We start from the raw sequence: 24,848 nt of genomic DNA, 5'->3' as shown, positions 1-24,848 counted from the left end.
CCACAAAACAGATATCTGCTTACCTCTTTTCCCTGTGTTCAGATCTGAAGGTCTCTGTCGTAGAAATTGTCCCTGCGCCATCAATCTTGAATACTGTGAGATTTGGTGAGATCTCGATAGAGAACTAGTAGGAAAGGATGGCATAAATTTTTAAAATGTTACGGCTCATGCAAAATGTCAGAGGTTGGAAAACAAAGATAGCAAAGAATAATCTGATATACTAGAAGTATTGCTGTATTTGAATGCCCAGTCCATCCCTATGCAAGTGAATCCACAGGATAGTAGCAATAGTAGCTATAGATCTATTGAACTGTTATCCCTTCTTCCTTCAAACATTACTCATAAAGCAACATTTATTTTCTGACTGGCTTTCTGGAGGGTGGCTGAATTTGCTTTTGGTTATCACTGGCTCTTTGTATTACTTTCTGATTTTGATTTAAATCCTATAGTAAGTCAAATGAAGTTCATTGAAGGAAATTTCCTCATCCCCTCTATTCCCCTGCTCCCATAAGCCTCTCTGGAGAGTGGTAGGAGGGGGCCTGTGGGATGTGGCACAGGGGGACTTGCTGGGGAGAGAAGAAGAAATCCTTCTTTAAATTCCCTAAAGATCCAGTTCTGATTTATATCAGGGGGACAGTTAGCATCATTACCCACAATGATGCTGCGGAGGAGTCTGCCCCTTGAGAGGAGTCTCTGGCTTGCTGGACTCAATGCCTTCCTTCTTAACACACAGAGTACTTCTGGTATACCCTTCCTTGTCCTTCTTATAGAGTTTATAGCTGGAGATAACTGTTAATTTGTGGGTGAACATATCAGACGACACAGTGATTCTTCAGACAGCTCTTGTTTATTCACAGGCCAGAGCAGAACTGAACTGAAGGGTTCAGCCAGCCTGCTTATATAAAGCTCCAGTACAATGCAACAGTAGCAACTTTCTGTAACTATTCAATCACTGAATGTCACTTTCAATCCCTTATTTGCATATGTGGACCTGAGTGCAAACTATCTACAGTATCCCCCTGCTGGCCCAGGGTGAGAACTTCAGTACATAATAATAACCATGTCCCACAGGTTCTCTCCCTTCCACCAGGTTTCCACTCAGGGCCAGCCCTTCCATGAGGCAAAGTGAGGTAGCTGCCGCAGGCGGAAAATTCTGAGGAACAGAAAGTGGCTAGAAATGTGGGCCATGCAGTCTAGATTCCTTCCCTAGGGTGTGGAGGTCGGGCTTTGTTCCATCACCAGTGCTTAAGGATGATTCAGTTACCAGCCTAGTCAGAATTTGTGCACGGAGTAGGGAATGCCTTGTCCTTCGACTCAGGCAGCAAAATGGCTTGGGCCACTCCTGTGCCCACTATTTCAATGCCATCGCCAAAGACCAACTGCTGTCCCCTAAGACCATTGTGCAAATTCATACAGATTGGCTTTCTTTTAATGCGAAAGAGAAGAGTTATGTCACAAAAGCTTTCTCCCCCCCCCCCCGCACAAACAAAGTGTGGCTGATGGCTTGTTACAGTCTGATATACTTCTGTTTACAAAAGGACTCACATGGTTACTAGGCAACAGAAAGACTGGAAGTCAGCTGGAGGAACAAGGAAGTTTTCTGCTTGAGTTTTTGGAACCATCACAGCCAGCAAGTGAGAACACAAATAGCCTCTGTATTAGAGCAATTGGCTTGACTTTATTATCAGCAGATGGACAGGCTGATGCTCCCTGGAGATTTTTTTAAGTCATTAAGGACACATTAAGGATTGAAAGCAATTTTTCAATCCAAGTGATTTCAATCCAAATGGTTTCAATGAGAGAGCAAACATGTTAATTACCTCTCACTGAAATCTGTGAGATTTAAAAGTGCTGAAATTTGTCTGGATTATGTTTTCGATACAGTATTGCCACCTAGTTTTGCCATATGTCTGGAATTTCCCAGACATGGCCGGGATTTGGCTGTTGGAAACAGGGCCAGGGCAGAAAGCGCTTAAATGTCAACACAAGTCTTTCCCCTAAAGTAGAACCACTGAAGTGAATGGACATGACTAACTGAAGTACATTGGTTTCAATGGTCTACTCTGCGTGGGGCTTGGCTGAATACAACCAGTGTGTTATCTCAGCGCTGTGAGATTTGATAAGGTCATCCAGGGACATAAACAAAAATAATAATGTGCAGATACTTCTAAAAGTAGATTAGTAGGCCATTGACATTTGAGGCACTAAAGGCGCACAGCTCCATCTCTGAAAACTCCATGGAAAAATTAGCTAAGGCGTTTCTGCTGTGGTCAGTAACGTTGTGAACTAGTCTGCCGCCTGGTGGCTAATTTGCCTTTAAAACCCAAGGATATGGTTTGCAACTCACCGCCACCACCTTTGTTCTGCTGTAGTAGTTCTTGAATTTGCGGGATTGAGTCTTAAGGAGGGTATGAATGTTCAGGAATCGTATGCACTGACAGAGCTTGCTGTGCCATTTCAAGAGAGGCTTATCTTTTTGACAGGAGAAATGGTTGCAGCAAGACCGGGAAAGAACACTGACTCGTACTTTCATATTCTTTCTATGTCTCCATGCCTGTTATTCGAGCTGGGCAAAGCCAGTGTGTGTGGTTTATCACCATTTGTTAGAAACCAGGCTGAGGAGTACTACTCTGATGAAGAATTGTGGGAGCCTCCCCCTCCCCCTGAGCAGGATCCTGAATCTTCCCAGGAGCAGTGGGACAGTATAGATTTGGAACAGTGGTTTGCAGAGGGGCATAGTTCTGAAGACAAAAGTTGGGGTGAACTGGGGGGGCAAACAGCTAGGAGAAGAAGAACTGGGAGAGAGAGAGAGTTAACTGACTCTCTTTCTTGCTTGAAATGTTGCGAAATTGGGAATTTGGGGCCCCGCTAATTGATTTATTGGTCCTCAATTAGCTACGCATGGCCGCCCACACACTTCCCTGCGAGACTCTGCTCCGTCTCCAGCAGCTCTTCAGTCACGCCTTAGCAGAGATACGCACAGCGGTGATGAAACTGTCACGTCCTTCACTTAGCTTCTAAACAAACACAGAGTCCAGGTTTGTCCATTTCAGCTCTTTATTCCGACATTCCCCCAGGGATCTCCTGGGCTCCTTTCAGCCATTACCGGCTACGTCTTTCTCCCTCAAAGACCAGAGGGGAACAGAACAGAAACTCCTCCCAGACTCCTCCCAGCTTCCCAGCTGACGTCTGAATGTTGAGGCATCATGGGAACTTCTTAACCAGTTAAGTTCCAACCTTAACACCCCCTCTATGCCTCGCATTCTGACAAGACCCTTTTGAGTTCAACACTTTCCCCTTTGCCTTGTGCCACTTCCCGGCATCTTTCCCAGGCACCTGTTGAACCCCTTTAACATTCCCAGAATCACACTGTGCGACACTTTTCCACGCACCTGTGATCTGATACCCTCCTGACCCTTTAGGGCCAGCAGTTGTGTCTTCTCCGTCAGACTCTTCCCCCTCTGACTTGACACCCTGTTTGTGAGCTTTCTCCATTACCGGAGATGAAGCCTCACACCTGGACACTCCTTTCACAACCCTTGGAGATGCCCAAACCTGCCCTGAACCCTGACCCTGGACTTGGTCCCCATCACCGGGTTTTGAACCCTGATTCTGGACCTGGTCCCCGTCACCGGGCTCAGCCACAGCCTCCCTTCTCCCTTGAGAAGACTTTGCACCCGTCACCTGGTGACGTATTCCCTTTTCCTTGAAAAATTCCTCCAGAGCAGACCCAGTAAACTGTGACCCTCGGTCGCTCTTGAACCCTTGCACCTTGGTGGAGAACTTTAGTTCCACCTCCGCAATCCAAACCTGGATCAGTTGCGCCTCCTCCCCCTGTGATTTGAGAGAGAGACACCAGCCAACCTGGCTGTGGTCATCTGTCAGCGATGGCACATACCTGGCCCCACCCAGACTCTCATCTCATGGGTCCTGACAGATCTGTGTGTGAACAAGCTCAAAAGCTTCCTTGGCTACCCTCCCAAACCCGGGAAAACCAAGCACCTTTGCACCTTTGCATGCCCTGCACCCTTGGGACCTCCCACATTTCCGGAGTTTGTACCCTTTTGTGCACCTGTGCAACTTTTGCACATCTTTGGGAACCTTAGCACACTGCACCTGTGCTTTTTTCAGCATTCCCACCACCCTCCAGAGGTGTCTCCAGAACAAAGAAAGTGTTTTTGCTCTTCGCTTTTGACCCGTTGTCGCCCCCCTCTGAAAATGAAACAGGTATCATTTTCAAAGCATATTTTTGAACCCCTGCGTCATTAGAGCAGATACAGATAACCGACAACAATTCAGTCCCGGCACAACAATTGTTCCTGTTGAAAACAGCCCTGCAGTTCCGCAGTTTGCCTATCAGGTGCTGCCTGATAGTAGAAACCAAAACACCCAGCGTGTCACTGTGCCCTGGCTGGAGTTGTTCTCCACAGTTGCCATAGAAGCAGTGATGAGAAAACAACCCTCCCCAGCGTCCGAGACACGTCCTTCCCTTGCGTTCCCACGCTGGCCTTCTTCTCCCAGACTGACTCCCTGTGGGAACTCAGCTGGTTGACCTTGGGACCTTCCTGCCCAGCTGTCTCCGCTCTCCATGGGCAGCAGCGTCGCAAGCGTCCCGTTGCATTACACGTGTAGCAATGACGAACTCCAGTGGAAAAACACTGCCTTGGGCTCCTCCCAGCTGGCCTCCTTCTCCTTCTTCCGGAAAAGCACTCCTTGCCAGCTCCGCCCCCTCTGAACCTCCACTTCATTCCAGCACGTACAGTGGAAAAATTTTTTTGAACGTGCCTTTGGAAAAGTCCGCCCCCCCCTCTTGCTCAGCAGCACTCCTTGTGGCTAAAGCATCAGGGATAGGGGCTCCAGCCGTCTCTAGGCTTTTGTATTCCTTCTCCAGGGCTCTGGCCTTTTGCTGAAGCCAATAGTCCCTTTGCCCCCCCTCTGGGGCCCACAGCCCTTCCCAGCTGTGCACCGGCTCTCACGAAGGTGGTCAGCGCCATCTTGCCTTCTGTCCTGAAGCAGCCATCTCCCGGCCCTTGCTTTCCGCCTCCAGCCTCATAAAACTCCCTGGAGCACTAGCCAAGTGGCCTCTGGCTTCCTGGCACCCAGAACAGTAGACTTCAAATCAGCAGCCAGATTGCCCAACTTCTTAAAGTGAGCATGGAATGTCCTCCAAGACCTGGCACCCTGCCATCCTCTTCCGTTCTCCCAAGGGGCCCCAAGCTGTACTTACGGACCAGTTTCAGCTCCTCTGGCTCTCCCTTCCGTGGAGAAACGTTTCCTCGGCACAGGCAAACACTCTGTGTCTTTCAGCCAGCTGCTTTTAGACTCCGCAGCTCTCCTTGCCTTTTAACACCAGGCAAAAAAAAACTCCGCCAAACTCCTGCCGTATTTCTCTGCCTTCGACCGCAGACTTCAGACGCATTCCGGCAGCCTCTTGTGACAGTTTTACAAGCGGTAATTACCCATAACCTGTGACGAAATTGGGAATTTGGGGCCCCGCTAATTGATTTATTGGTCCTCAATTAGCTACGCATGGCCGCCCACACACTTCCCTGCGAGACTCTGCTCCGTCTCCAGCAGCTCTTCAGTCACGCCTTAGCAGAGATACGCACAGCGGTGATGAAACTGTCACGTCCTTCACTTAGCTTCTAAACAAACACAGAGTCCAGGTTTGTCCATTTCAGCTCTTTATTCCGACATTCCCCCAGGGATCTCCTGGGCTCCTTTCAGCCATTACCGGCTACGTCTTTCTCCCTCAAAGACCAGAGGGGAACAGAACAGAAACTCCTCCCAGACTCCTCCCAGCTTCCCAGCTGACGTCTGAATGTTGAGGCATCATGGGAACTTCTTAACCAGTTAAGTTCCAACCTTAACATGAAAGTCTATATCTGCCCAGTCCAAGGTCACAACGAGCAGGTAAGGTGGCAGCCCAGAAAGCAAAGTGTTTGCGAGCTCAGGTTGCAAGGCGCAGAAGTGACTGGGGGGAAGTGGGGGGAAACCTTAACTGGGAACACCATCATTCCAAGAATGGCTGCTTTGTTCTTTTGCTATGATCATTAAAGACTCTTTAAATGGTAAGCGACTCTTTTTGCTTTGTCCTGCTTGTCTACGGCCAAAGGGGCGGAGGAAGCTGAGTCCTCGAAGCCTGACACCATCCTACATTTGGAAAACGTGCTCTTGCACCCTCTGTTCTTCAGCATCCTTCGTAAAAGCCACCTTCTCCACAAATCCACACTTTAACAACACATTTTAACTCCCCCAAATCCACAGGGTGCCTGTGCTTCTGATATACAGTATGCAACTAGCTATACTGGATAATTACACCAGTAGCAAACACAAAATGGAGCCACTGAGAAACGAGCAGGAGGTATCAGCATGCTTGGGGATGTTTGCAGAAATGCAAACAACTCTTGAGGGGGGGGGGCAAGCAAACAAAATGAAACAAACCCCAGAAGCCAGAACTGAAAAACAGAATTGGGAAACCCTCTAATGGTGCACCCTCTAAAAGGGCACAGCTGCTTGGCTGACACATTGAACAGGAACACTTCTCTGCAACCTTTTGCTGCCGGTCCCACTTGTTAAAATTGTTTGTTTGTTTGTTTTAAAATAAATTTCTGTTTCTTGATATAGCTCTCAAACTGAGGTGGAAATGTGAAGAACTGAAAAATGAGAAACTGGGAGAAAACAAAATGGACATTCCTAGTAACAACACCACTGAAATAAAACCTAGCTGCCCAAAGACAATGCTAAATTCCACTTCACGAGGACTGATCTATCATGTGGGATCCGCTTGTTCAAAGGAAATGGGTCTATGACCTGAAGCTGGATATCTTTATTTTTATTTTTTGCATTGAAGAAGGTAACAACATTCAATCTGGGCTGGAGTCGTACAATTCCCACTGGTGCTATAATGTCATAAAACAAGAGCAAAAGTAGACCTGAGGGAGTCATGCTCATTAGCGGAACATCCACAGTTTTGAATAATGTATTCTTAAAAATACATTACATACATTCTTTAATAATATATATATTCTAGCCTAGCATTTGAAAAACTTAGCATGAATTTCCCCAAAGGTTTTTTGTTTTTTTAAAAGAAAACAACCAAGGGAACAAGCTATAATCATAAATAAAGCTGATGGCCTGTTCCGTACATTGAAAAATGCCTTGCTTGTGTTTAAAGTTTGTTTCATAGCTGAATTATCAACCACAGAAGATGGCAGTTTATAATTAAAATCCAAACTCTTCCTTAATTACAGGTATTGCTAAAGTATCGTTCCTTGCTATATAATTACTCCTCATGGAGATGACTAATTATTTTATTTTATTTTTGAAATGAATCTCCTAGTAAAGTAGCCCCAAAATGCAGGGCTGCCAAGGCACAATTCTTCTTTTGGAGAACATGGAGGAAGGGGCGAAATCTCAGGTCAGGAGCCAGGGCAAGCTGTCTTCTCTTTCCCCCGGCCCGCCAGTTCCATTCTGCACTTTAAACCACCCAGTATTGCAGTATGTTGCTCAGCCCTGTCTCTCCCTCCCCCTCTCTCTCTGTGGGAGCATTGGCCTAAGGAGCAGCAATAAACACAAGAAACTTTTTTAAAAAGAAAATTGAATTACATTTCTTCATGCCTGGTGGGCCTGCAATGCAGTGCGAATGTTATTGCAGTTGTCAACCAGGCGCCCGTGGGACACCTGCAGGGCTGGCTTACCCATAGGCACTAGGGGTGTGGGGCACCCAAGCGCTGGGCTCTCAGGGGTGTTGGGCCGAGAGTCTGGAGTCCGGAGATTGAAGAGCCAAGCCACTCGACAGCCACTGCCGAGCGGATCAGAGCCCGTCGGAGCGCTGCAGGCTTTTCTGCTGTGGGCGCTGAGGCAGCTGGCTGGCTCTGTCCTCCTGCACACCTGGGATTGGCAGGCCGTCGAGAGGCCTGCCCAGCGCACACACACTGCTCACACGAGGCATGCAGGCCATAGTCACTATAGTCCTGGCGACTGTTACCCACCAACAACAATGGCTCCGCTCTGACTCCACCGCCGCCTCCTTCTCCTCCCGCCGCAGCTCCTCCTCACCTCTGTCCTCCTCCTCCTCACCCTGCGGTGCCTCAGCCTCGCCCACAACCACCACCACCACCACAACCAGCAGCCAGAGCAGTGGCAGCGCCCCAGCAGCCCCCCTCAGCCCAGAAACGACAATGCAGACATCAGAGACTGGTTCGGACACAGGTTCGACAGTGACTTTACAGACTTCTGTAGCTGGCCAAGCAGCCGTGCCTACCCAGGTGGTACAGCAATTACCAGTGCAACAACAGGTTGAGCAAGTGCAAACGGTGCAACAGGTCCAGCATGTCTACCCAGCCCAGGTGCAGTATGTGGAGGGAAGTAACACCGTCTACACAAATGGAGCTATACGAACAACCACGTATCCTTACACAGAAACTCAGATGTACAGCCAAAACACTGGAGAGAGTTGTGCACCTGCCACCTACATGGCTGGAGGGCACACAGCTTCCCTCCCAAGCCTCAGAGTTGTGAGCTGCCCCCCCTAAAAAAAGCTCAACAAGTTTGAGCGGTTAGAAGGAGAGAGGGAGAGCAACTGGCCCAGGACCATGGATGAGTTGTCTTCCCAGTCCCAGACTGACATTCTTAAGCACCGTGCTACATTGCCAAGAGTTCTGTGTCTGTGTCACACACGACAAACAGAGGTGAAGCCTTGTCCATTTCCCCAATATTCAATTTAAGGAACATGGGTGGGGGGAAGTAATTTGAGACCTCACCTTATTTCCGTAGATTAAGCTATAGAAGTCTAAGAGTTATTGAGAATTACCTTCAGAGGGGCTCCCTCAGGATCTCTGGCAGTGACTCTAAAAATTCCAGTGTTTTGCAGGGTATCCTCTGTGATATAAATTTCAGGAGCTGCAGATAAATATTGTTGATGAATCATTCATTTGTTATTATTACCTAATCATCTGGCAGCTGTAATTCCCACCTACAGGCTTCTTTATTTTGATTTCTGCCCCTCACACCGTTCCTTAGACAATGTTAAAATCCCGAAACAATCAAAACAGAATTGGCCATGCTAGCTAGGGTTGATGGGATTTGGAGTCCAGTTACATCTGGAGGACACAGTGTTTTCTACCCCTGCTTGGGATATTCTGCATGGATTGAAGTCATCCTAGGAGCAAAAGTTGGACCCAGAGTCTGTCTTCCATGGACAGATTTGTAAAAGGGACCAAGGTCCAGGAGAGTTCTTCCCGGAACATTGGAAAGGCAGGGCCAATGCAAAACACACCATTGCCCTAGGTGGAGCTATGATTGCTTCTCTGTAGCAACCCCATGACTTGGACCTCCCCTCTACTACTATACTCAGGAAGAGAAAGCCAATTCAGAACTCCAATAACATAATACAGTACGTACCCCATCCTCCACCCCTAGGAGTTCTCATAAGGGAGCTGTGCTTAGAGGAAGAACTGTGAGAGGAGAGGTTTCCAGCTGTCCATTAAATATCATATGCTGATATTTAATATTCTATACTATTCTAATGGATTGTTGAATATTACTTTATTTGATATTAGTTGCTTATTTTAAAGTTACGTTTTATTATCACATTGTTGTATTGGATTAGATTGTTATAAGGTGTACATTCTTTGTTTTTTCAACTTGTAAACTGCCTTGGGTATTGTAAAATAGAAAGACGGTATACAAATTAAATGTGAAATGAAAAAATCCAACTTTCTACTGAGTGACTGGGACAAAAAATTACACAGAGAATGGCAATCAAAATAAATGGGTTTGTGACCTTCTGAAAAGCCTGAGATGTAGCCTGCTGGTCGTAGGGCTGCCATATGTCTGGAAAATGGCCTCCAGGTAGATTTTCGGCCACTCGGCAAAATGTATGGTAAGGGGAGTTATATTATTCCCCCCACAAGCTCAACAACTTTGAGTAAGAAGAAAATAAAAACTTGGTTCACTTTTGGGAATATGGCAACCCTATCTGGTGTAGCTTCATTGGGAGGGTATTTCAAAGGTGTGGTGCCACCACAGAAAAGGCCTTCTTTCTGGTGGTTACCCATCCTACAGATTTAGGCCCCAGACACACCAAAAGGATCTCTGGTGGAGATATTAATGCGCAGGCAAAATGGTAGAGGTGCGGGATGTTCATGAGTTTGGCCACAAACTGTTTAGGGCTTTGAAGAGTGACACTAGCCGCTTGAATTGGTTCTGGAAATGCAATGGAATCCAGTGTAGCTTGTATAATATAGGTGCTATAGAAGCTTTACACCCTTCAGGACTCCACCAGCCGCATTTGAACCTGCTGAAGTTTGCAGTCTGTCTTTAAAGGCATCCCCATATAAAGAACATTACAGTTGCCTCATCTGTATGTGAGCAGATCATATTGGCAGAAGGGGGTCAAAGACAGGTCAGAGGGTGTGAACCTTTTGAAACCAGCCATTGACCATGCCATCAAAATGTAGTTGCTTCATACCTCGGCTAGGCTGAGTCAGAAGCCCAGTGAAGACAGGTGGTTCGTTGACATCAACAATCTGGACAAAGATGGTCTGAGAAGCCGAACTCCCCTTGTCATCTCTCACAAGGATGGGAATTGTGTAAAGACTTGTGACTTCAAAATCCAACTTGGGTAATGCAGTGGTCATTAACTGGACAGGTTAGAAATTCAGAAAACTAAGTGTGAGTATAAAAATAATAATACACAGACTACTATTTCCAGCTTGTAGCATTTTTCTTATTTTACCCTGTTCAGCAAAACTGAGATGGATGTGAAGCTAGCAGTTCAGCAGCTGTCACTTATGTCTTCTCTGCCTCAAGAGCTGAGTCATACTGAGCCCTAATTTGTAGACTGTTGAGAGGCATTCATATGAACTCGCCCACTGTGACCAAGGGGGCTATGCCCATTAGTGCCTCTGCAAGAAAGCACCACTGAGATGCATCTTCTGTTAAAAAAAAAAGGTGTGGTGAGATTCTGGGAATGAGATCTATTGTATCAGGGATAGAGAACCCCTCAATATGTTTTTGGGATGCCAACTCTTAGCTGCAGATAGCAGAGCCAGTGGTCAGGGCCGTGGGATGCTGGATCCATCAACAGGAGGGCCACAGGTTCCCTGTCATTATATGACCTAAAACCTGGAGCCCAGACTTTCTTCTCTGCTCTACCAATTGTACAGTCTACTCCAGGCTTCCTCAACCTTGGCCCTCCAGATGTTTTTGGCCTACAACTCCCATACTCCCTAGCTGGCAGGACCAGCGGTCAGGGATGATGGGAATTGTAGTCTCAAAACATCTGGAGGGCCGAGGTTGAAGAAGCCTCGTCTACTCTATACCACCACTATCCATGCATGCACAAACAGGTCCTTTACTGGCTTTTTGGAAGCATCAGCAACCGGTGCAACCCAAGAGATGTTTTACATTATTTTAAATGTGTGTATATGGTCAGGTAATATGTCTGTCAGTGCCTTCATCTGCAGCAACACGGAGGCTGCATTTCTGATGCCTGGTGGGCAGGGCCAGATTTAGGTTTGATGAGGCCCTAAGCTACTGAAGGTAATGGGGCCCTTTGTATGTCCAGCTGTCCTTTGTCAACAACAAATTGTCACTATTTTTTATGTTGCAGAACGTGAAGAAGGGGAGGGGGATGACCAACAAATAGGGGGGTGATGGGTAAGGGTGCCGTTTACAGCCCCTTTGATTTGAGGACTAGTGCATCATGCAAAGCAAGAATTGGTGGGCCTGTCCTGGAGGGAGTGATGGGTTGCCATCTGTGCTTCCGGTCCTCAGGGTAACATAGTGAGTTGGGCTTCTGATTTTTGTATGCTGCTTGGTAACCACCTGTAAGAGCAGCTTGTGGTAATTTATGGACCTAATAGGTATCTAAAGCCATTTGCACATGTTGCCCTGCAACCAGTCCATGCAGAATGTAGGCACCCTATATATAGAAATGAGCAAACCAGTGAGATTTTAGGGAGCAGGCTAGCAGGCGGGGTCCATTACTTACATCATAGGAGCCTCCACAACATAAAACACTATTTGTTTTTTTTTATCTTATATTTTGGAAAATATACATCCAGGATTTTCCCCTTTTAAATTTTTGGGGGGCCCCCACGAGAGGGGGCCCTGAGCTATAGCTTGTTTAGCTAATATGTAAATCCAGCACTGGTGATGGGGAAAGAGGTAGGCAATGCATATAAGCTTTGAGGCTTCCTGCACTTTTTTCTATGATTTCCATCCACAAACACCTGCAAACTCCAAACTAAAGGTAAAGGTAACCCTGACAGTTAGGTCCAATCACAGACGGCTCTGGGGTTGCGGCGCTCATCTCACTCTATAGGCTGAGAAGCTGGCGTTTGTCTGCAGACAGCTTCTGGGTCATGTGGCCAGCATAACTAAGCCACTTCTGGTGAACCAGAGCAGCACACGAAAACGCCGTTTACCTTCCTGCTGGAGCGGTACCTATTTATCTACTTGCACTTTGAGGTGCTTTCGAACTGCTAGGTTGGCAGGAGCAGGGACCGAGCAATGGAAGCTCACTCCATCGCGGGGAAAACTCCAAACTAGATGTAGTCAAATTAGGTTTTATTTCATTCTTGCATTCTTATACCCAGTGCGCAGTAGCTGACCCTTGCTGGAGGAATTTCCTTCCTTCCTTCCTCCCTCCCTCCCTCCCTCCCTCCCTGTATCTATTAAATTTATCTCCCACCCTTTTCCTCCCAAAGGGGCCCGGGATGGCGAACGCATCTGTAATCAGAAATACAATTCCAAATAAAATAAATACAAAATTTGCCGAAAACATCTAAACATCTGAAACAGATTTAAGAACAGATGCATAACCAAATCACGTGTCTGGATGGGACTACCGAAATAGAAAAATTTTGGAAGGCATCTAAAGAACCACGGTGATATAGCCCACCTAATGTCAAGCAGTGTTGAAGTCAGCAAGCCCATGCTTCAACATGAAAGCTTTCGGGGGTCTAGGGAGACACTGCGCAGGTAATGAAGGGATGATACACAGTCAGGAGCAGCACCATAACAGCATATACCGGTACATCAAGGTTCTTTTCTACTTGAGCTCAGTGCTAGTTCCGCCATAAAAATTAATAAGAGACAGACACAAACACCATCCCAAGTTCGGCTTGCCACCCCTCATTCCCGGCTTATTTTCTGCAGCTAATTGTGCTCTGACAGGTAGCAATTGGCAGATTATAGAGCAGAGCGTTCCGTGCCTCTTTTCAAACTGATGTGCCTATGCAATCAGTGCATTTTGTTGCCTTACTATTGTTTCCTGGCGAAATCGCTGTTGCTTAATTTGACTGACTGCCCAGATCCCCCTGCTAGGTGGAAGGAATAATTGTAAAGTAAAACGAGCAAGGAGAGAGGAGCTCGACAATGGGTAATGATATGATAATGCAAAATACAGGAAAGCACAATTGCTCGCTGATGCATGATAAAAGGTGTCAGGGAAAAATAAATATATAACACAAAGCAGCAGCCGCAGCAAGGGTAAACTGCAACTGTTTTCCTCCACTGTTACTTTACAAATTCATCCTTAAGCAACAAGTCCGTTTTTAAAATGAACTAACAAATAAACACCTGTCGAGTTTGTCAACTCGTCAACACATGTAGAGGAATCAGCTTGCGGTTTCTGAATGAGAAAAAAAAATTCAATGAAAAATACAAATGGATCATCGTATATTAGTAGTCGAAGAAGAATCAGTTAGCAAATAAACCACTAATCACAATTTTTCTTCTTCAAATGAATGGGTTAATTCATGAAGAAAACCGCATAGTAGCAATGATCACTTTAATCCACACCCACCACTGATGCGCATCCTCTGGAAAGTTGCCCATGAGAGGTTCTGGAAGGTTGCCCTTGGGATGAAAAAGCTTCTCCATTTCTGGCTTATAGGTTGTATTTGACTGCCAGTTTGGTATGCTTCTGAATTTGGAACTGGGGAAGGGAGAGTCATCTTTGCCTCAAGCAGGAAAATGACTTGGGTTGGCCCTGGTGCAGGGCAGGCCATATGGCACACATTGCTCTGTCCACTCCCTGCCCCTCAGTATCTGCTACCTGAGGCAGCCAATTCACTCCATCTAATGGTAGGGACAGAGGATGAGATGGCTGGACAGTGTTCTCGAAGCTACCAGCATGAGTTTGAGCAAACTGCGGGAGGCAGTGGAAGACAGGAGTGCCTGGCGTGCTCTAGTCCATGGGGTCACGAAGAGTCGGACACGAGGACACGACTAAACAACAACAACAATGGTAGGGCCGGCCCTGTATTGAGCATTCCTCTTGATAAATAATTTGACCATAAATTGAATTATTGTATTTCTATACTGTTTTTCGTTCAAATGAATCTCAGAGCAGCTTACAAACAATCAATAATAATATCATAATAAGACATAATAACTACTGCCTCCCATGCCGTTTTTGCTGTGTTAGCATCACCGAAGTGACCTCCCTGGGGCGCAAACCTGGGCAGTGTGTATGGAGGTCCTGGGCTGCCCAGATGACAAAGCCTCTCAGCCTCTCGGCCCAAAGGAAAGCAGAACAATACATTTAGCACTTGCCTGGCTACAGGAGTTGCCGGAAGGAAGCATACAAGGTGCCATCCTTAGGCGGTTGCCTTAGGGACTCCAGATTTGTGTGGGGTTTACTCCTTAACCCTTTCTTCTCCCAAAGATACTCCACAAGGTAGCAGGTATTGATTGTTCCTCAGAAGTGCTTTTCTTCTAGAAAACAAAGGTGCTGGTACTGTGTACCCTTGGGTACCCCCAGGGGGAAAGCACTGTTCCTCAGAGTTTGCTCCCGAAGCCTTTCCATGAATATAGCCGCAAGGCAGTGGAGATTTGGGATTATTATTATTATTATTATTATTATTATTATTATTATTATTATTATTTAAACCCCACCAATCTGGCTGGGTTTCCCAGCCACTCTGGGTCAACTCCCAACAGAATATTAAAAACACAATAAAACATCAAACATTAAAAACTTCCCTTAACAGGGCTGCCTTCAGATGTCTTCTAAAAGCCAGATAGTTGTTTATTTCCTTGACATCTGATGGGAGGGCGTTCCACAGGGTGGGTGCCACTACCGAGAAGGCCCTTTTCCTTCAGACTTTTCCTTCTCCTAGATGGGCTACCTTCCTGGGTTGATGAGCCCCATTTGCCCCTCTAAAACATAACAGAGCATCACAAGTAACATGGACAAACAGTGAGCCTTGGCTTCTGTCAGATCTGGTTACACTTTCATCGTCTTCCTCCTCACATCTTAAGTAAATAAATAAGCTCTGGGAATGGAAGTTTCCAAGAAGTTCCAGGCCCTTGACACAAATGAAAGGAGTATACAGTATTTCCAGTGGGCAATGTGGGGTTTTGATCAGATGTAATTCACTATATCCATTTAGTACTAATACCCACCTGCCATTGATCTGTGCCCTTTGGAGTAATGACAAAAGGATGCTCTATTGGGTGAGCATTAACTATGGCTGGTCCCCCAACTAAAGAACTGTGGTCAGGAACAACCACGGTGATGTTGGTTACTAACGTATGTTCAGGTGCGTTTTCTGCCAAAGGCCGAGGTCTTTCAGACATTACGCTGAGTAACGTGAGACCTGAAAGAAAAGAAGTTATATGCCACTTTGACACTTTTCGTCATTTAACCTATTTCAGTTTTTCAACGCATTGCAGTCTGTTTGCCAATATTAAACTTATTACTTTATTAGAAACAAACAAAACAAGACAATTGCAGCACAATCATAACCATGTCCACTCAGAAGTAAATCCTGTTTACAGTGGGTCTTACTCTCGGGTAAGAGGGTTTATGATTAAAGTGTACACACCATACATTTAAAACTGTTTAAGGCATGCAACTTCTCTCAAGCCGGTGTGGTGTAGTGGTTAGGAGTGGTGGACTTGTAATCTGGTGAACCGGGTTCACTTTCCCACTCCTCCACATGCAGCTGCTGGGTGACCTTGGCCTAGTCACGCTTCTCTGAAGTCTCTCAGCCTCACTCACCTCACAGAGTGTTTGTTGTGGGGGAGGAAGAGAAAGGAGAATGTTAGCCGCTTTGAGACTCCTTAGGGTAGTGATAAAGCGGGATATCAAATCCAAACTCCTCCTCCTCCTCCTCCTCCTCCTCCTCCTCCTCCTCTTCTTCGAATCTTGGGAACTGTAGTTTGCCCCTCACAGAGCTACAATTTGCAGCAGCCTTAACAAACTGCTGTCCTCATGGATTCTTTGGGAGAAGTCATGTGCTTTAAATGTGCTTTAAATGTTTGGTGTGTATGCAGCTGGTTTCCTGCATCACATCTTAGCCATTGAACCAGATGTTCCTTTTAAAAGGTACATAAATAGATAAAGCCAGTTAAAGAAGTCTTGATTGATCCTGCAAGCTTCATCCAATTAATCCATCTTTTAATTGATTAAAACTGCATACATTTGCACACGAGTCGTTTTAAAGCAGCCAACCTGCAGTCAGTCCCAGTTCGCAATCCTACAGGCAGCTGTATATTAACTGGTTCTCTCCACTAGTGGCCATAGAGTGCTTCAGGGCAAAACAGTCTCTTGCCTTTTGCAAGGACGCCTTCAATAGAACTTAATTCTGAGTAGATACGTTTGCAGTGTGAGTTGAGATCCGCCTGGTTCAGATACCATCTCCACCATGAATTCACTAGGTGATCTTAGGCAAGCCCCTGTCTCTCAGCCTCACCCCCATCTATAACCCATGGGGATCAGAATTCAGGCTATTGAGAAATCCAGGCTTGGGTCCAGCTACAAACTTCAGGGGGTGTATTGTGCTCACAACAAAGAAATGTTCAAGGTGTCCATTTTATTGTGCATTCATGAAGGTTTGTACTCATGATGATGTAAGGGCCGGTATCCTGCTTTCAATACCATTTGTACCTGTGGAAGTTCCAGGGCAGGAATACTGTTTTGTTTCCAATCACTGCATGCCCTGTAATTCACTGCTGGAATCCTGCAACTTTTCATGAACGTTCTGCTTGTCAGCAGCTCAGCCTACACTTGAGTAGGACCCTGGTAGAGACACATGCCCGACTGGCATGTTCTCTCCCTCCTGGTTGATCGTTCGGGAGCTTCAAAAGCTTTCTTCTGCCCGAACACCACAGCAACCGATGCCAACCGACACTGGCACACTTAGGGATCCACAGAGTTTGCACACAATGCGTAACAGACCTCAGCAACTCAGCGTTTTGGCTAATCTACTTTGTTTACGTATAAACACACACGGAGCACTGCAACATGGCTCCATCTCTCTCTAGCATCAGACAGCAAAGAGAAAAAGAACAAAGGACAATTGTCCCACCTCATGGAACACAGTAACATAAACATCCTGTCTATCTCTTCCCACTCTGTGGAGTCAAAACATACACCATCATGTGATAGACAACAATCCCATGACTGCAATCATGGAGCAGGAATTCTAACACTGCTTTTTCCCCGTTATTGATCGGCTATAGTGCAAGAGTGCCCCTCTAGATGGCAATAATGCAGTGGCATTGCAGAACAACTAACAGAGCAAGATGCCTTGCGGATAGTCCAGTATAAATTCACCATTAGTGCACTATTACAGACAGTGTCAATGGCATGTTGAAGAGCACACCCACAAAAAAAGCAAAAAAAAAAACCCCAACCCAGTCTGGAGGGGCCCTATGAAGACCCGAGCATTTACAAGGCTCCAGAATTCTCCTCCAGTTTACATTAAAATGCAAGAAAAAGATGAATTAAACAAAGTTTACTAGCTGGGGCAGCAGCAGCAACAGCAGCAATTATTATTATTATTATTATTATTATTATTATTATTATTATTAGTTGAATTTATATACTGCCCTATACCCGGAGGTCTCTGGGAATGGTGTTCTGACCATGGGAGAGAGAGATCTAATCTCCCCCTTTCTTCCCCATTCAGTGCCCCTGTATTTGCTTGCCATCCCCTATACTCTGGAAGTTAGAGGACACAGTTCTGTGCGTCATCATAAAGTTGGCTTGGCTTTGGCAAATAAGCAGAGCTATTTCGGTGTAAAATACTTCAGCTTGTTTTCTCAGCCAATCGATCCACTGTGAGCTGGGATGCAGTTGTCTGTTTCTAATCATAATACTGACCTATCTTGCAAGGCTGTTCTAAGGAGAGCAGGGACAATGTATGTAATGAAGTCGCTGAATATTGAAAGCACTGTATTACATACCCTCCAACATTCTGCATGAAAATAGGGGACATGCTGTACTACTATAGGGACGTGGGTGGCGCTGTGGGTTAAACCACAGAGCCTAGGGCTTGCTGATCAGAAGGTTGGCAGTTTGAATCCCCACGACGGGGTGAGCTCCTGTTGCTCAGTCCCAGCTCCTGCCAACCTAGCAGTTTGAAAGCACGTCAAAGTGCAAGTAGATAAATAGGTACTGCTCCGGCGGGAAGGTAAAGGGCGTTTCCGTGCGCTGCTCTGGTTCGCCAGAAGCGGCTTAGTCATGCTGGTCACATGACACGGAAGCTGTACGCCGGCTCCCTCGGCCAATAAAGCGAAATGAGCGCCGCAGCCCCAGAGTCGGTCACGACTGGACCTAATGGTCAGGGGTCCCTTTACCTTTACCTATACTACTACTACTACTACTACACACCCAGTAAAGGATCCCTGGAGGGTTAAGTCCATTCAAAGGTGACTATGGGATTGTGGCACTCATCTCGCTTTCAGGCCGAGGGAGCCGGAGTTTGTCCACAGACAAATGGGTCATGTGGCCAGCATGACTAAACCGCTTCTGGTGCAATGGAACACTGTGATGGAAACCAGAACACACGGAAACACCATTTACCTTCCCGTCGCAGCGGTACCTATTTATCTCCTTGCGCTGGTGTGCTTTTGAACTGCTAAGGTTGGCAGGAGCTGGAACAGAGCAACGGGAGCTCACCCCGTTGCGGAGATTCGAACTGCTGACCTTCCGATCGGCAAATGGAAGAGGCTCAGTGGTTTAGACCACAGCGCCACCCACTTCTCTACCACCACCACTAGTACTACAATAGCAGTTCAGCCAAATTAATATTCCACCCCCTCTGTACCAGTGCAGTGCTTTTGCAGAGAGAGATTTGACCTGTGCTGATGCTGTTGGAATGGTGCTCATAACCAGCCATTGGGCAGATCAAGTAAAACCAGATTTCAGCTAGGTTTGGGACACAACAAATCAAAGTGTCCTCATGGAGAAGAAATGAATGTGATTGTAGTCTGGTTACCTTGGAGATGGGGGGTTTGGTAGACCAGGAGACTCTTAATCTCAGGGTTGTGGGTTCGGGTCCCATATTGGACAAAAAGATTCCTGCATTTCAGGGGGTTGGACTAGATGGCCCTTGTGGTCCCTTCCAATCGTACAATTCTTTCATTCTATGAATCTCACTACAGTTCAGGTTGTTCTGAGGATAAGATGGGGTGGCAGAGAGGATGACATACTGCACCTTGAGCTCTTTGAAGGAAAGGTGGGATAATCATAATGCCCTTTCACTCCAATCCTGGTGAAAATCCCCTCCACACCCAGTAAGAAAAGGGAGAGGGGAGAACCAGGTGTAGATGCTAGCTATGCAGTTAATATAACAACATGCCATTTGAGCCTTAATCCTTTTATTATCACATTTCATTCCATTTTTGGCAATTAGCTCCTCACTAGCTAAGGCTCCAGGATGGCTCTTCCTGCTAGCTCTGCAAACCCCAAAGCACTCATCCATTTTTAGCAACCTGAATAGCTGTCCCTCTTGGGAGTGTGAGTGGTTGGTCTGGCAGCAAAAGAAATGCCTGTTGATTAGAAAAATGAGTTAGCTCATGAGGGACCTGCCAATTAGCTCATAGGGGTTCTGCCCTGTAAAGAGGAGCCATCTCCAGTGCTTTCGGGGGGAAAGGGGATAAAAATGAGGGGCTGGTACTCCCATTTGGTATAAGTGCTGTGATTATCAGCACAAAATGGCTGCCGGAGGCAGCAAAAAAAGGACATTGTGGTACTCCATACTGGTGAGTTCTCTCTCTCTCTCTCTCTCTCTCACACACACACACACACACACACACACACACACAAGCACTGGTCATCTCATATAGCGAAATAAATAACTATGACCATGTATTCAGGTTTGTATCATTGGAAGTAGAGGCACTCACCCTGTGTGGTTTCCAGCCAAAGAAAAATAATAAAAATTTTAAACATTTTCTCTCCCCCTCTTTTCCTTCTTCTTCCAGAGTCGCCTACTGACTAATTTGTATGCGCGTACAGCAATGCCTTCTGCTTTGATGCACACCCTGTAGTGTAAGGGCAACCCAAGCTCTTCCACAGCGTTAACATGAAGTGTTCTGAGTGACAGGGTTTGTTTCCAAGTTTTCCGTACGAACTTGTTGGTTTTTCTTTCTCTAAGCCAACGGCAGAGTCTGGTTACCACTTAAAACGGGGAGCTGCCTTTTTTGCTGCCAACGTAACAGCGGCAGTTTCAGGGAGGCCCGGTGAATGACAGGTCTTGGCACTCTGCAAAGAAACTTGGACCCAGGTGGGCCAGAATGTGAACAGCTTCCTTTTGCTTGAATTCAGGCACGGTTGGAGATTTGGAAATCTTAGATGGTGTCTTATGCAAGCGAGAGCCACAGAAATGTCTCCGAAACAAAAGGCCTTTAGAGATCTGCCTTTTCTTTCTCCTGGGGGTTGCTAGCCACCTTGTTTTTCTCCTACAGTGGAGAAATGTTTTGGGTGGCGCCCTGGGAGAGGCACTACGGGGGTGTGAGAGCATAGGAGTCAACGACTAGGGGCCAAGGGGTCTTCGAGCCACCCCATAAAATATCTGAGGGGGGTGGGACCCCCCAAAGTTGGTGGCCATCACCATCCAAATGATGTGTGCACAGTCATGTAATTGATTGTGCATATACAGTGGGATCTTGGTTTTCAAACATCTCGGAAGTCGGACATTTCAGTTTTTGAATGCCGAAACCCAGAAGTAACTGCTTCAGTTTTTGGATGCTTTTCAGAAGTCCAACATGGCTTCTGTATTGAGTTTTCCTTAAGTAAATGCTTCCAGAAGTAAACGCTTCAGTTTTCGAATGCTTCGGAAGTCAAACGGTCTTCCGGAATGGATTACGTTTGAAAACTGAGGTACTGCTGTATTTTATTAAAGTTGTCCCCCCCCCCCCCTGTGTGAGAGGCACTCTCCTTCTGGGAGGTAATAACAGTGGCACTTCATTCTGTTTTCACAGCATTTCCTTACCTGATGATTTCCACATTTTATATTATCTGTCGCATGACGTAAAACATACCGTCCAACATTTTGGAAGGGCAGTTCAGGGCACCCCAGCCCATCCCTCGCCCCCTCTCTGCTGACGATTCCTTCCTCGCCCACCCGCTCGCCCCCTCCCCCTCCCTACATTTGCAGTCTTCCTCCTTCTCCTTCTCCTCCTCCGCAGCATCTGGAGAACATCAGGAGACATGGCGGATGCTGGTGAAGCCTTCTAGCATCACTTCTCCAGACTCAGCAGAAGCCAGCATGGCCTTCCAGCAGGCCGCACCAAGCCACTGCCCCCAGAGAAGCAGGCCAGCCGGCCTCCACCGTCTCTGGAAAAGAGGGCATCTGGGTGTGACCTGCCAGTGTGACATCTCCTGACGCAGCACAGACTGGACATATCTCCACCTCCTCCTCCGGCATCACAGACAAAGTTCCAGAAGAGGAGGTCAAGGCAAGTTTTTCTTCCGTTTTTTTGTTCTGTTTGTGGACTTGTGCTACAGCAGAACCCCCAAACATCCATCTTTTCCTCCCTTGCTCTGGCACGATGAATGTGGGGGAACGAAATCAGGACATTGGGGGTTGGGAATGGAAGCCCGGGTGGCTTCTCCCAATTTGCGATGTCTCGAAAAAACCGGGACACTAGAGGGGGTCTGCGTAAAAGTCACTTCTGGTTTTTGTTTTGTTTTTTAGAAAATCTTTATTAATTTTCACATAGACAAATATACATGAATTACATAACATATAAAGCAGAAAACGATACAAATGAATAGAAACAATGAAATAAGAAAAGATAAAAAAACAAACAACAACAAATACAATATATTACACTTACATGACGATTAAAATATATAACTTCCAATAATTCTCATTATACTACTTATCTGCATTCCTTGCACAGATTTAAATTATTTTGTTTTGTATATAGATATATAGTTCACTATTAATTCTTGGTTACCAGTATCACTCTATTTCTGCAAGTATCTTATTGTTCGTACAGTACATTTTTAAGCATTCTTTAAATATTTTCCATTCCCTATATACCTTCTGGTTTGACACTCCTCTAATTTTTCCAGTCAATTTTGCTAGTTGCAGATATTCTATCATAAAAGCCACTTCTGGAAAACAAGCAAAATTGCTCAGAATTCATTTGGCAAAAATTTCAGGTGGTTTTCTCTGAGCAAAGTGAGCAGCCCCAATTATGCAGATATACATACCTACATACTTAGAATCAAAGAGCAGGGGTTCATTGAAGGACATGCGACAGAGGCTCCCTGCAGGCCTGGGCTCTGGCATCTTTTAGGATTAGAAAGCAGGTGAGGTAAAGGACTTCTGCCAGTCAAAGAAGACAGAAAGCTAGATGGACCAATGGTCTACCTCGGCTTATTATGTTCCTCAAGTAAGTTACAGTTCTTATGTAATTCCCACCCGCCACCAGCACCCAGACATAAGGAATCACAGAATCATAAAAATGAAGGGTTGGAAGGCACCCTGAGGTCCAACCCCTTGCGATGCAGAGTCTAAGAGTGGAAGAAATTCCACAACATGAAATGGCATGTATTTTGACATTCCCGGAAAGATATGCTCCAGGTGTGTGTTTTCAAGATCCTCTGGAACAGGTATCAAAGCACTGTAAAGGACCAACATATTATGCAACTCTAGACATACATTTTAAACTTCTGAATATATGAAATGGAAAAGACCATAGCAAACATGCGCAATTTACCCTTTTGCCAATTCAGAGCCGCTAAGAAAATACAGGCAAATTTCATCAGAAAACAAGGCATCGTAAGAGGACACTGTGATCCTCTGCTGTCCTCTGCTGTTCAAAAAGCGCTACTGCAATGCCTTCTGCTGAACTACAGTTGACTTTGGGCATAATCCACACATAAACAGGTAAGGCAGCCATTTCCTCTGCCCAGGGAACCCTGGGGATTTTAGTCCTGTCAAGGGAGCTGTGATGGTATCCCTTGGGTGTAGGAAGGGTGCTCACTGTGTAAGGAAGGCCTTGCAACCCGTCTGCCCTAATACAGTGGTACCTCGGGTTAAGAACTTAATTCGTTCTGGAGGTCCGTTCTTAACCTGAAACTGTTCATAACCTGAGGTACCACTTTACTAATGGAGCCTCCTGCTGCTGCTGCTGTGCCACCACCGGGCGATTTCTGTTCTCATCCTGAAGCAAAGTTCTTTTAATATTTCAAAGTATTAATATTTTAAAGTATTTTAATATAGTGGTTACCTCGGGTTACATATGCTTCAGGTTACATACTTTAACCCTAACCCAGAAATAGTACTTCAGGTTAAGAACTTTGCTTCAGGATGAGAACAGAAATCGTGCAGCAGCGGCGCAGCGGCAGCAAGAGACCCCATTAGCTAAAGTGGTGCTTCAGGTTAAGAACAGTTTCAGGTTAAGAACGGACCTCCGGAACGAATTAAGTACTTAACCCAAGGTACCACTGTAGATGTATTCATTGGAAAACAACAGATGGACAACTCGGCATACTAGCTGCACAGGAAAGTCTAAAATTGCAACTAGTTCCCACTCAGCTGGGGAATGAACCACACCCAGGGAGGGGAAAGAAGTTTCCATTACAGACCAGGCTTGTCCCGTAAAGAGACGGGCCACACACCACATTTACTCAGAATTTTCAGCAAAACTCAGGCTTTGGTAGAAAAACTGCCAGTTAATGTGGTATTAAAAGCCATGTGACTATAGTGGAGATAGGACCTTCATCACTAGTTCACCAAACAATTGACCATTTGGGATCACAAATCATTCCCTCACAGAGGCGAAACTAGGCTTTATTTTACCTGGGTCAAAGACCCAGTTTGGCACTCCCTCCACACGCATTCACGTACATACGCACACAGGCTGGGAGCCTCAATGGCGCCCCACTGGAGGGTTCACCTGGAGGAAAAAACCACCCCAGCTAGTAACCCCCCCCCCCCCATAGCTACAGCCTCCATTTCCAATGTTCAGGTTTGAGCGCCAAAGCTTTATGTAGCCAGAATGGCACCATCTGCATGCAAGAGGGAGGGACTAGCCATTTTGGGGAAACTCCAACATTAAGAGAAATGGGAGGGGGGACCTTTTTGGGGAGGAAAGCTAAGGGGAGAACACCAAAAACAGACCAATGAAGATTGAGATTGCTCAGTAGCCATGCTATGGAATGCTAATTGACTTGGAGATGGGGGGGGTGGGGTGGGTGGGTTGAAAATGCAGTGGAAAGGGGAAGGGAATATCCTGGGGGGGGGGGTGACTGACAGGTGTCTTCACTTGCATTCAGGTAAAATCCATCTCCAAGTCCTCTTGGGCAGACTTGGATTCATTCACCGAAACAGACTTCCTGTGTGCACACAGAAAGCAGTGAATGCCACCAAAGACTCCTTGCTTCAAGGAGGTACCTCAGGTTAAGAACTTAATTCATTCCGGAGGTCCATTCTTAACGTGAAACTGTTCTTAACCTGAGACACCACTTTAGCTAATGGGGCCTCCTGCTGCCACCACGCTGCCACCGCGCAATTTCTGTTCTCATTCTGAAGCAAAGTTCTTAACCCAATGTACTATTTCTGGGTTAGCGGAGTCTGTAACCTGAG

At 46.2% G+C, this 24,848-nt stretch overlaps 1 protein-coding gene across 1 annotated transcript in view; it reads right to left on the bottom strand.

Moving 5' to 3' along the window:
• The window catches only part of LOC114591875 (cadherin-related family member 3-like), a 50,614-nt gene extending 28,067 nt beyond the window's left edge, over positions 1-22,547 (bottom strand). The window contains exons 1-6 of the mRNA XM_077923506.1: positions 22,469-22,547; positions 21,289-21,438; positions 15,421-15,614; positions 10,475-10,646; positions 8,816-8,904; positions 24-124 (exon numbers count right to left, since the gene is read on the bottom strand). Coding sequence (XP_077779632.1) covers positions 24-124; positions 8,816-8,904; positions 10,475-10,646; positions 15,421-15,614; positions 21,289-21,438; positions 22,469-22,547 — 785 coding nt within the window. The remainder of the gene's footprint in view (positions 1-23; positions 125-8,815; positions 8,905-10,474; positions 10,647-15,420; positions 15,615-21,288; positions 21,439-22,468) is intronic.
• Between the last annotated feature and the right edge of the window lie 2,301 nt (positions 22,548-24,848).

This window comes from Podarcis muralis, chromosome 2 (assembly GCF_964188315.1).
Source record: "Podarcis muralis chromosome 2, rPodMur119.hap1.1, whole genome shotgun sequence".
In the NCBI taxonomy this organism is placed as follows: Eukaryota; Metazoa; Chordata; class Lepidosauria; order Squamata; family Lacertidae; genus Podarcis; species Podarcis muralis.
Note: the sequence above shows the minus strand (reverse complement) of the source record. Positions and strands in the feature narration are given on the sequence as shown.